This window comes from Myiozetetes cayanensis, unplaced genomic scaffold, assembly GCF_022539395.1.
Source record: "Myiozetetes cayanensis isolate MyiCay16 unplaced genomic scaffold, myiCay2020 scf1, whole genome shotgun sequence".
In the NCBI taxonomy this organism is placed as follows: domain Eukaryota; kingdom Metazoa; phylum Chordata; class Aves; order Passeriformes; family Tyrannidae; genus Myiozetetes; species Myiozetetes cayanensis.
In genome coordinates, this window is record NW_026086604.1 from 10,304,158 (window position 1) to 10,317,444 (window position 13,287).

The 13,287-nt window shown below is 40.4% G+C and overlaps 1 protein-coding gene across 1 annotated transcript in view; it reads right to left on the reverse strand.

Annotated features, from left to right (window-relative positions):
* Positions 1-269: 269 nt before the first annotated feature.
* Positions 270-13,287, reverse strand: part of FER1L6 (fer-1 like family member 6) — a 61,506-nt gene continuing 48,488 nt past the window's right edge. The window contains exons 36-40 of the mRNA XM_050322621.1: positions 11,284-11,382; positions 8,762-9,003; positions 8,265-8,428; positions 4,873-4,973; positions 270-886 (exon numbers count right to left, since the gene is read on the reverse strand). Coding sequence (XP_050178578.1) covers positions 706-886; positions 4,873-4,973; positions 8,265-8,428; positions 8,762-9,003; positions 11,284-11,382 — 787 coding nt within the window. The 3' untranslated portion in view covers positions 270-705. The remainder of the gene's footprint in view (positions 887-4,872; positions 4,974-8,264; positions 8,429-8,761; positions 9,004-11,283; positions 11,383-13,287) is intronic.

The window sequence follows — 13,287 nt, forward strand, 5'->3', positions numbered from 1 at the left end:
CCATGGCTGAGTCCTCATCTTCCTGATCCCTCTCCTCCAGCAAGCTCCAGCAGTTTCAAACTGCAACTGAAAAAGTTTCTCTTAATCTCCCCTTTTACCTCCACCTATCACTGGCACGTATGTTATTTATGAGTGTGTGAGATGTTTTCATAGAGCACAGGATTCCTACTGAGAGATACAGGATGAATTTTGCACATGACATAGAACAAGACAATTTAACCTCAGATTTTTTGTAATAAAACCTTTTATTTAAAAATAAGCATGCCATTATAAGGTCATTGAAAAACAGTTAAAATAATTAATTACAAAACTATGCACATACTACATTTATCTTTGTGTACAGATTTTGCTCTTAATATTTAATCATTTGTCCATAAAAATAAATGCTTGGCTGACAAATCAGTTTCTGCATAGCACTGAGGAATTTACTTTCAGACTTACTTTTAGCTACATAATGACACTTTCAATAACAATGTCAATAAAACTGCACCAGTAGGTTAATGATAATGTACATAAAGGTTGGGTCTGAATGAGCATTCAAAAAGGACATTAAAACATTCTGAGATGTCCAGTTTCTGAAGCAAATAGTTATTTTTTTTTTTACAAGGAATGAGCTGTGTTTCAGGTTAATTCTTTTTGCCTGAGTTTTTTTTTTAGCTGAAATTTTCCTATATGATTGATTACAATGAGAGCCATAACTTACATTTATCCCATAACTATCCTGTCACTGATTGCACCTGGCAGTGTGTAGATGAAGAGCACCAGGAAGACAACAAGAAGAAGAAGAATTATGCCGATGATGATGTACTTCTTGTAATTTTTCCAGATCAGGTGATACAAACACTTGAAAGGATTTACAAACCAAGAAAAGGATGTGTCTGGTCGGCTAAAGGGGAAGAAAGAAAAAGAAAAACTTTTATGAAGGCAGATCCATCTCTTTTCAAAGTTATCCCACTGCAATATATATATCTATACTTGAGTTTAAAAAAGACCTTTAACTACTGGGAACATACTATAGATTTTAGAGGTAATATCCACGAATTTCACAAAGCTATTGGGTCACTTTTCTTCCACCCATTCCCGAGCCCAAGTTCTACACAACACTCAAAGTTAAATTCCAGCTTATACTTCCTAAATAGTCCAATTTATGTCATCATACGGAGTTCAAAATTACAGACAAGATCATGATAAATCCTAAGGAAAACAGGCCAGCATCTTGAACTTGAGTACAAAAGCTTTCCCATCATTTCAGAGAATTTAGCATCACGAAAGTGGTAATAAGCCACTACAAAATAGATGATTGCACAGTGATAGTCACGGTGCCATAATAGTCAGAACAAGCTTGGATCTGGCATATGGCAAAAAAAATGGTGTATTTTCAGGAGGAAATTTAAAACAGGCCTCCTGGAAACAGGAAACAATAATGAGATGAAAGTGGGGTAGTTTTCCTGTGTACATGAAGAAGAACCACCTTCTTCCGGTGGAGAATATATGCATCCCACAATCCAGGTTTTTTCCAAATGTTGCCCCATGTTGTATTCTCCTCCATAAGCAGAAGTTTCTTCACACTGTACAACAAAGCTGACTGCATACAGAGAGGAAAACAATGTTCTCCTTAGAGAAATGTTGGCATAGCCTCTCTGACATTTCACTCAGCTTGGGAGGGCGCAGTGCCTCTGACTTAATAGCCCTACCCAAGGCAACATTTGTCAGCTTTGTGTGATGATGGGGTGACCTGATGAACACAGTGGTGTGGAGCAATATTAACCCCTGCAAAACTGGAACAGGTTGTTTTTCTTATCCAGTGTTGCTGTAATTGTGCAGATGGTGCAGCAATGAAGAGAATGAAATTAACTGAAGGTCACAAAGAGCTATGGCTGTGTCTCACCCCAGAAAGCTGTTTCAGGAATTTAAGCAATGTCTTAGCTATCTGGTGAACTCAGCATTCAGCATGTGGAAGTGAATGCCTATGTGACAAAAAGTCTGTAAATCTGAAAGACCAACTGAATATCTTTTAATTAAAGACTGTGTTTAATACTGCAGTGGAAATGACTCAGAAATAAATCAACAAGTAAGCCCTCCAGGTTAAAAGGAATCATTAAAAAACTGGGTACTCTGAAGAAGTACTCTGAAGAATGGTCTGCATGTTCCATCTGCTGAAGGGCTTTTCATAACCTTTAAAGGCGGGAAAAAAAGCCCAGACTGTTGCTCATTTAATTTGTTTTCTTTGCAACGTAGGCAATAGAATTCAGCACCAGTTGTAGCAGTGCATTTATTATAATAGACTGCATCCGGAAAAGCATCCTGTCTGGATCAGCAGAGATGAAGAGATGGATAATCTTATGATGCTTTGGCCAGCAGGAAATTATACTCATTGCACCCTATTTTTCATTTACATGTTTCTCTCTCTAGTTCACAGACATTTAATCTTTGTCCACCTTTGCTCTGGTATTTTAAAGAGCCTGCTACTGTCTACAGCTCCTAGAAGATAATTTTGGTTTTGAAATTATTTTGTTTCTTAATTAAAAAGCACTTAATTACACAAAACAATCTGAAAACTTCTGTGCTTCTCTGGGTGATCCTACATGATGAGGAAAAAAAAAAAAGTAAACCTACAGTATTGGCATAGAGATCTGGAGGTCCTGACACAAAGGTCCTTGAGATCCCTTTCTTCCTGAAGAGGGCTCATTTAAAGGGTAGAAACAGTTATCTCTCAGCTGCTTGTGACTACTCTGCATATATGAACCACATATTCCATCACTCAGAGGCACTGAGCTGGTAAACTTTAATACCTTCAAACCTTAATGGAACTGAGGCATGCTGTGTCTTCAACTACCAGTTTATTTTCTTCCCAGTAAGTGGGTGTCTAGCTAAATCAGTTTTTACTGTTCACAAGCTGATGTTGCTTTAGTAACTTCAGGATTTATCTTGCCTAACTTTAAAACTTCAGTGCCCAGCCTGGTCAGTCAAGGGCAGTCTGGGGAGAGGAAGGACCTTCTAAAGGTCGAGCCATCTCTTTCCCCAGCTCCCATCCTAGGGTATGTGTGGCAGGTAAATGGGCTGACCCCCCCACCTGTGCATGAGCAGCTACAAAAGGAGCCTGAATGTTTTGCTTCTGAGATGGGTAGTGTCGACTGACACTAGCCCCATCCTAATTTCGATTTAATTGAGTCTTAATTAAGACTAGAACTGCATTGAGCCATGTGTTGGCTGTGTATTTCAAAAATGCAGATGTGGACCTCTGATTACTCATTGCAAGATCCGGAGGAAGACTCTGTTTTTATGCCTTCTGGATCAAAACACCTCCAGGTGAGTGTGCAGCAGAGGAGGGGCCATCAGGCTAGTGACAACCTTTTGGCCCACCAGTACATTTGTGAACTAAATGCCCTTGAGGTGAAAGCACAGGGCAGACTGGAGCCCCAGGCTGCCTGGAGTGCATGGGCGGGGACTGAAAAAATGAGAGGAAAATGTGATGATGCCTTTTGCAACCTATTGACAATCTCCTGGACATGTAATCCTTCTACTGCACAGTACACTCTTAAAACTCCCTAGGCTGATTGCTTCCCATCACATCTATTTCAGAGCTATCTCAGTCCTCACTCCTTTGTAAGATAGTGCTTCAGTTTCTATTACTGGGAATCTTTCAGGCAGGCATAGCTCATCATGCCTTTGGGTAAAGATTTTGGGTGAAATGTTTGATTAAAGTCTTTCCAAGGCCAGTTTTCAACAAGTCTCTGATACCTCCAATTTTTAGGCTAAATTTACACCCTTCTTAAGCGTATTGGCAATTCTTTTATGCTGTTTCCTCTTTTTTCATGTTTATATATATCAAAAAAAGAAAATTAAACAGGAAATTAATGTGATGATTACCATTATGATTAGGAATTGATTTTTAGAAGCTTTGGTAGCAGGAAATACAACATCAATTTCTCTCTCTCTTTTTTCTTTTTTTATTTAATGTACCTCATTACTTTAGTAGAACAAAGCATTTGAACCAAAATATGTTCCTTTTCTCAAAATGCAAAAAATCTCAGACAATAATTTTTTAAATGTGACAAATACTGAAAGCTAAAATGCTCCTTCTAGATCATTAGCCTTTGTTAAACTACTTAAAATGTCCTCATCAAAAAGTCTCATGATGAAAAATAAGTATCTTCATTCTTTGAGTATGAAGTACAATAAAAGTAGAAAAGAATTTCAAAGTTATATCATTTGCATGACCAGAGAAGGGCAATGGAGGTGGTGAAGGGTCTGGAGCACAAGTCTTATGAGGAGAAGCTGATGGAGCTGGGGCTGTTTAGCCTGGAGAAGAGGAGGCTCAGGAGAGACCTTATTGTTGTCTAAAACTACCTGAAAGGAGGTTGTAGCCAGGTGGAGGATGGCCTCTTCTCTCAAGCAACAAGCAGCAGAATGAGAGGAAATTACCTCAGTTTGCTCCAAGAAAGATTTATATTGGATATTAGGACAAAAATTATTGACTAAAAGGGTCATCAAGCATTGGAACTGGCTGCCCAGGGAAGTGGTGGAGTCACCATCCCCGGAGGTATTAAAAAAACATGTTGATGTGGTATTTAGGGACATGGTTTAGTGGCAAACTTGGCAGTGCCAGATTAACAGTTGGACTCGACGATCTGAGAAGTTTTTTCCCACCTAAATGATTCTATTATTAATATAATAAATATAATCCATCTGATCTTTATAGGTGACCAAACTGAGGTGTTGGTTATACCTGTAAGTTACGATAATTTCAGATGTTATCGTATTAAGATGTTATCAGCTATTCAGCAAACCTAAATGCCAGGAAGGTAATGCCAGCTCCATGTGCCAGCAGCCAGGCTGCCTTCCCTGTTTAATGAGTATGCTCATACTCACTTGGGTTTTTCCAAGGGCTCAGGCTCCTTTCGAGCTTTTCCCACTGGATTCTTCTCAGCTTCTTCTGCTGTGACTAAGTGAAACTCAGCTTCCACCTTGCCCTGGATCAGAGAGATCACATAAAAGCATCCAATCTTGGGTTATTATCACTAAATCACAGCAGGACTCTTCTTGTGGAGAAATGATGAAACCAACTGAGGGCAAAGGCAATTGATTAAAGAAAATAAGATAGTCTTAGCAGTCTAAGAGAAAGCACAAAGGAAAGCCCAGGCACCAGATTCCTCACTTAGGCTCAGGAACTGTGAGGAAAGAGAAGTGGGATTTTTTTTTCCTGCTTCCTAAATAATAACATAATTAATCTGAGAAGATATGTCTTCTATGACACATCCTGGCAGGTCTGAATGGCCAAGCTGGAAGCTGTGTTGCTGACATGGACAAAATGTGGCCCATCAGCAGGGGGAAATTCAGCCAGTCACAAGTGCTGTAGCAGTGTAGCTGTTGGGTCTCAGCTCACAAAAGGAAGATGGTTAGAAATAAGACCTGGTGCAGAAATATCATGCAGTCCTAGAGCTCTGTTTGGGCTAAATAATAGCAGCCTGGCAGGGAGATCCAGAGCCCTTTTTCTTCATGGATGGCCAGAAGATGATACTCAGAGCTGTAGAAAAAAGGACAGCTTTGTCCAGCACCAACTTACTGATGATTTCTAGATTTCAGAAAAGTCATAATGGAATATAACTCCTGTTTTAGTGCTTGTTTTCACTGTGACAAGTCATGAAATCTTGCTGAGTGACCAATAGAATATTACTGCTTATAAAAGATTGTGTCTCCCACACCTTGCAGCAGGAATACTTAATATGAGTTATTTGGACCATAGTATAAATTGCAGCTTCTGCTATGGAAGTTAGATCTTCCTAAATACAGGTTAAACATTTGTTTTTTCCCATGCACTCACAGCAACAAAGCTGTTGATATTTCTGTCTGTGTTAGGTTACAAAGAGATTCTTGCTATTCCCTGTTCAGGGATCAGGTCTGTTCTTCAGCACTGTCTCCACCAAAGATATTAATTAGGCCAAAGGAAAAAAAAAAAAAAAAGTGAAGATTTCTGAGATTTAAAGATTCCAGTTACAGTGAAGAATGAGTAAATCAAATCAATTTCATAAAATCTGTGACAGATTGAAAACAGATAGATGGCTCTTCATATATTTGTTATTTTCCTACCCCATAAATTTGTGGAGGGTGTTAATCTAAAGTGTTAATCTACGGCCAGGGGCTGGGATTCAGCGCAGAACGGGGCTGAAAGAAGTGTGCAGACAAAAGGCATAAATGTGGAAGACAAGGGCATCAAGAGATGAAAGTGGACTGGGAGAAAGCGAATCAGTTGTACTAGAGTTGAGAAAATGGCAGTAAATCAGGGATTTAGGAGTGGAGCCCATTCACTAAATCCTTGGAAAGTACACAGTCACAGTCACATTCAGTTTGAAGAAGGCAACAAACTTGAAGGTGGTACCTTTTATTAAAACATTCTTGTAGCTGGAATGGACAGAAATATGAAGGAATGGTGAAGTTTAGGAAAACCCTTAGAGAATCAATGAAAATTCTAGAGACAATGGGAGATCCCCTAAAAAGGAGCAAAGCAGGTGAATTTGTAGAGGGCTGTACTACAGGAATGTAGCTTGTAGCTCTTGGTCTGTGTCCCCACAGGAATCTGAATGCACCTAAAAAGGCTCCAACCACACTAATTCCAGAACAGGGCTGTAGGCATCCCCAAGTTTGGGTTCAAGCATCCAAAATGCCATGGCCATGTAGGCACATCAGTTTGGGTTTTCCTTCACTAACTCACACAGCTCTGTTTCATGCTCTGTTTGTTTCATGTAGACATGACCCAAAGACCATGCGCAGAATTAACTACTGGGATGTGCTTCATGCCTTGATACCTGCACTCCACCTTGGAAACAGAGGATCAGAACTGTCTTTCATTTACACTGAGGATCCCTACACTGCTGTGACAGCACAAAGTAGCCTTAAAGAAAGAGAAAATGGAAGAGTTGTGTTAAACAATGTGAATTTCACTGTAGCTTCAGATTATACACAGAAAGCACTTCAACATTATGAAGAGAAGCTGCAGCAGAAGCAGCTGAGATAAACCCTGAGTGTGTCCAGCAGGTTGAAGGAGGTGATCCTACCCCTCTGTTCAGCCCTAGTGAGGCCACATCTGAGTGCTGTGTCCAGTTCTGGACTTCTCAGTACAAGAAAGGCAAGAAGCTCCTGAAGAGGGCCCAGTGGAGGCTACAAAGATGACTAAGGGTCTGAAACATCTCTCTTGTGAGGTGAGATTGCTGGAGCTGGGCCTGTTTGATCTAGAAAAGAGAAGACTGAGGGGAGATCTCATTCATGCACATAAATATCTCCAAGATGGGTGCCAAGAGGATGATACCAGACTCTTGTCAATAGTGCCCTGTGACAGGACAAGAACAGTGACCATAAACCAAAACACAAGAAGTTTCACCTCAGTGTGAGGAAGAACATCTTTCCATTGAGGGTGGCAGAGCACTGGAACAGGCTGCCCAGGGAGGTCATGGAATCTCCCTCTCTGGAGACATTGCAAACCCACCTGGACACGTTCCTGCTCTGGGTCACCCTGCCTTGGCAGGGGGGTTGGACTGGATGATATCCAGAGGTCCCTTCCAACCCTAACAATTCTGTCATTTTGTGAAATGTTTAGGTACACTCTGAGTGAGATTCACACTCTGCTGCAAGCCCTGTTATGCTAGAGGCTTCAGGTAAACTAAAATTTGTGTGACAGCATTTATATTCTTCTTAGGAGGATTCTTCTAACATAACAAGTCTTGTAGAGTTCTGGGGAAACTGTCATTGTCCTTTGCATTCCTCTATACCAATTGTATCCTGCCACTAAACCAAAAAACATTGAGCACACTGCAAAAAGAAGAAGAGACTGTGCTCTTTCTACTTGAGATGTGCCACTAGCAAGATGAATAATGGCAGACTCCTTTGCCAAAATCAATTCCTTTGCCTAGGCTGAAGTTAGACATAAACAGTAAAGAAATAAATTATCAGGTGAGATTCTTTCCTGGGTTTGCTCAGCTGACATAAAGTTGGCTGGAAACACCTGATTTCCCACTTGACCATTCCAGTGAGCTGGGAGACAAACCGTGGAAGAAAGTAAAGAAAAAGTACAAAAGTCCTCTGGTTGCCTGGGTTTTTCTGAACCAAATCTATGGAGAATCACTAAAGAATTTGAAGGACTCCTACAGATTGCCTGTGGTGGCTGTTCTTCAGATGGCATATCCAAAACTAGCATCTGTCTATTTCAGGATCTCAGTAGAGCGTATCAGTCCCAGAGAAAAGCTGCTCATCTGTAGTGAGCTGCCTACCGTGAGCTCCCCAGCCTTGATGAAAGGCCACCAGCCTCTGACACGCTTCTGCTGAAATATGGAGATCTTGTTCTCTTCACTTGCTGCCAAAACTGTTCCTAAGTCACAGCTTTTGGCTGTCTTTACTGCTGGAGGGAACCCATTCAGGTCCAATTCAAGAGTGCCTGGAGGAAGAAGTAATGTGACAACACTCAGAGACCAGATAGACACGAAAGCATTCAAGCAGCAGTTTCCAGATGAGATGTGCAGAGCAATGAAGCAGCTTGGGTCCAAGCATCAGAGCAGGACATTCCTCTGTACTGTCAGTCACTTATTTTAACTGTCCTGGCATCATCTCACCTGAGTGACTCTCCAAGACATGTTTAAGTTTGCAATGTGGTGCTTCAGAAGAAGACAAGCAGAAGTTTGGGCTCAGACACCACGTTGTACACACCTCTACAAAACACAGGTCTGGTGAGACCTCAGGTGAAGTTCAGGCAGAGCCATTGCATACTTACCCAAGAAATCATCTGAAGAGAGCCTTTCGAAATCCCACACCTGAAGTACCAGCTCTGCAGGTATTTTGCGTTCTGTCTTTTCCAAGGAAAATATGTTTTCTCTTTTACTAACCACAATTTGTTTCTCTGCTGGGAGATAGTGGAACGGGAACACAAAGCGCCAGTTGAAGTTGCCCTCTCCTGTCAAGGAATTGTAATGTACATCTGTCTCCTGTTTGTCCTCTTCCAGGCCCTTTATCCACCTATAGCAACCACAGCGGAAAGCATCAGTCACCAGAGGAGCTTGAATTGTAATTATGGTTATTTGGTTACAGGCACGACCATTTACTATTTCCTACCTAATCAGAAAGAGGCTGTTCAGGACTGTGACATGCAGCAACAGCCCTGGATTTGGGATCTCAGCCACCTCCCAGCTGTGCATTACTGGCAGAGGCTGCAGAAATGGCCAGTGGTGATCAAAAGCTGAGAGTGAGAATGGGATTTTTTTTTCTATCAGACCCCAAAATACCAGTTGGTCATTTGTTACTGGCCAGAACATCCTCATCTTTAAGACAGGCAGTAACAGTGACATTTCTCCAGTACTAATCACCCTGCATTCATACTGTGCCACACTAACAAATTCTATGTCAGTGTCCCAAGACTGATTTCAGGGCTCGGTATTGAAGTTTAAACTGTTTGCAGTTGCTGTTTGGAGGTATAAACGTGGCATAAGTATGGCTGCAGAAATCTCTCTGGGGTTTCGTGTGATTTTTTATTCTCGGTTTCTGCTACACTGTGCACAATATTGGGTGTGCAAAAGGGCAGTGTTTTTCTAAGCATAATTTTATCCTCTGAAGTGCTCCATGGAGGTAATGATCCAAGTAGGTATGTTTTAGTTCCAAAATGATTTATCACAGCTTGAGTAAACATTAACATTTTTGTGCTGTATCAAAAGAGTGATTATTCCCCTGCAAGCCCCAATATTTCAACAAGGATTTATGAAAAACAGTGACAACCTGAAACATGGCATTGCCAATGTGCAAATCCATGCACGGTGACAGATATAGTGCCACAGGCACTGTCTGAACATAATGAGATTCGTGTCTTCATCATTAAGGTATAGAAGCAAAAAGTTTTCTACTCCTGGCTTCCCCATAAGACCACTCTGGCATTGACAGTGGTGTCCTCAATGTTATCACACAGCTCAGCACAGAGGCTGGCTCCCTATTTAATTCCTCAATTTCGTGCTCTCAGAGCTACTCTGCTACTGCTCTGAAGACATTAGTTCATTGCTAGGTTGGATATATCTGTGTGAACACCAGTGATTTCAGAGCAGCTCCTCTCAGGGAGCTGCAAGGGGAGGTTTGTTTGGCCAGTGTGTGCAACACCTGCAGCTGCAGCACACTGGGGCCAAATGGCTGTACTGGTGTGTACTTCACCTGGGCCAGTATCATCTGCTCCAAAGGACCAGTGACACTCCTGGTGCCCCACACAGCTTGTTCAGAGCTACTGCACGTTCCCCTGGTGAAGTTCATGTAGGTATTTCCTACACAGGAGTAACACCTGGTACAAGATTGCCCTGTCCTTATGCTCACTTAGGATATCTTATTGTGTTCATGTGATTTTCAGAACCAGCAAAGTGGAAAATATCCTCTCTTTCCTGATCCATTAGCCCCAGTGCTCCCTCCTTCAGCTTTTGTTTTGCATTTGGCAATACCGCAGCAGGTTTTTAAGGAAATTCATTTTGCCATATGCCCAGTGCTCCACAAACTCTGATTTCTCCAGGATTCCACAATGAGACAATTCATACTGGCGTATTTATCCTGCTCTTCAGTAGTGGAAAAATGGAAAAATCTAAGATCAGTCTGGTACCTGAGCTTTTCAGTACTTCATGCTGCCACTTTTGCCATAATTTCCTCCCATCAGGTACCTTCATGCAAATCCTGCTCAGAAGCAGAAAGTGCAAAGCAGTACTCCAAAAGAGGCAAGTAATTAAGAAGTATCCTGCTACAATCTCAGGAAAGGAAGGAGATGGAGAGCAGAAAGTCCCCACATGATGTTCTCCTCGGCTTGGCCATGGTCATTCACCCACACATGCTCCCCACATGAGATCAAAAGGTATTTCCAATAGAAATAGCCTGGCAAACACCTGCTCTCTTGTTTCTCATGTGGTCATAAATACCCTTTTCTCTGATTATGTCAAATCTCTCTGCATTTGTGTAAGCTCTTACAGTTCAAGTTCTGTAAGTGTTAGATCTCTCTTTGCTAAGCTGTGAGCTTTGTTCTTGTCTTGTGCCATCTCTGTCTGCGTAGGAACTAACAACTAATGTCATTTTACAGTTACTTGATTTTAAGAGAAAAAAGAAGGGGGAAAAAAAAGGAAAAAAAAAAGAAAGGAGTATCCAATATAGGTGTAATTTGGGCAGACATTTAGAGAAAAGTGCTAAGGTAGCCAAATAGCTCAATGAATATTCTCTCCACACATTTTTTTCTGACTTTTAAATGAAATATTGTATATTACTTTGAGGTCCTGAAAAACTTACCCTTTTACATAGATATCACTTGATTTTTGCCCTGTAAATATATTTTCATCTTCTAGAATTACATCTTCTGTATTCCAGATAATTACTCTCAGTTCATAGCTGAAAAAGAAAGCTCTAGTCAGACACTAATGCAAACCACTATCAAATCATGCTTTTATAAAGTGAGAAATTTTGTATTTGTGCTCCAGCCTCAGGTCTCTTCTGTTTACAAGAGTTTAGTGATAGAGAGGGGGTGTTGGTTCCTTTAGCTCATGGAGCAGGATGGACAAAAACAGGGTCACTGCCAGCTTCAGAGGCACGGAAAATTCCTTAATTTTTATATACCTGTTCATTTTCAATTCTTTTCACAAAAATGCTGCAGTGAAACAAGGCAAAGTTGACCTGGACAATATCATCAGAATAGTCTTCAAAACAGTGAGCTTGTTAATAAAAACCAGAACACCCTGAGAGGTGCTTTTCAGAAGAAATGTCTAAAACCAATGCATTTTGTGCAATCTAGTGCATTAAAAGGGAAGAGAAGGACTGCTTAGAGATATTTACATTTAAGCAAGTACAATCATCTTTAGAAACAACAGCAAAAGGAATTAAAGTTTTCCCATCCTTTCCATTCCCTATATACAGACATTTATGGTGGCCATCCATCCAAAGCTCTCAAAGCTTGAACTGAAATAAAGATATTGCAGGTGACATAAAAAGCTGATACAGGAAAATTGAGATATTCCTTGAGTCATTGTATGAACTCCAAAATTAATAAAAAAGACAAAAAAAGCTGTTTGAGAACACCAACATACAATTTTTCTGATATGTCACGTTTTGTCTTGGAAATAGCCTCAATCTCAGGGTGTGAAAAATTTGCTCCTGAAGTTACCAGATACTCTTCTCCAGAAGTAACCAGAAGTTATCCAGCCATGGAGCTTTTAAGTAGGTATTGACCAGGAAAACCAAGCCTCTGCACCAGGCAAAGAAACTTGCATTTGCAGTGGTCCATCAGAGCCTTGTGCAGTCAAAGATTGTCAAAAAGAGAGAGATATTTTCACAAAATATTTTAAGTTTTGTGGAGCCTGGAGCCTCTTTTGTTGCAGCAAATATGCATTTCTCAGAAAGATGTGTAACTTGTGGTTGCATGATTAGGTGTTGTGGGGTTTTTTTATAATTAATATTTGACAGTATTTTCCCCTGCTACAAAAATGGCAGCCACAATTTGGTTTGTGGGTTTTAAATTAGCTTTAAATCTTTTTTGATTGGAAAATTCTTGTTAAGGAGTTTTATAGAAAGTTATGGTCTGAAGCAGGTAATTGTTACATGGACTCTTTTTTGCTTGTTAGTTTGTTTGTCAAATCTTGGCTTTTGTAAAAGGAAAGGAAATTAAACACATTTTTGTTATATTGTGTCCTGTTCAAACATAAATAATACAGGAATAGTATCTGATGCTGCTTCAGACACAAAATTCTCAGGAAAGGCCTTGCTAAAATATAGGATGGGCCAAGAACTCTGTAGCTTATTTTTGTATTTTATTTACAAACATTCAATTATCTTGAAGAACTATGCACACTGTTGCACATAAAGCAGCATAAGTAAATGTGAAATTTGAAAGAAGGCTCTTCCGAACAGATCTTGCCTCTTTGTTGCTGCTTTATGTGTTTCTTGATCTGTCTTTGAACAAAGTGCTGGAAATCCAATAGGTGTAATACTACTGCATCAGATTAAAGAGCTCAACCAGGGTCAAGTGAGTTATCTCGCTGAAAGAGGTAGTTAAACCAGAATTACTTCTTTCAGCTCAACAAGTGGATGATAACATCTGAATTATTAAGAAACTCTTGCCTCTAGCTACCTGTAATCTCTATATGAAAAAGGGATATCTTTCTAAGACAGGTGTGTGATAGCCTTTGATGAAAAAACTCACCAACAGCTCTTTGAGTTGTGTAACAGAGGAGACCAAACTAGATGATCTTATTGGACTTGAAGTCATATGAACCCAAGAATACTTTTCTTGGGACCAGAGAG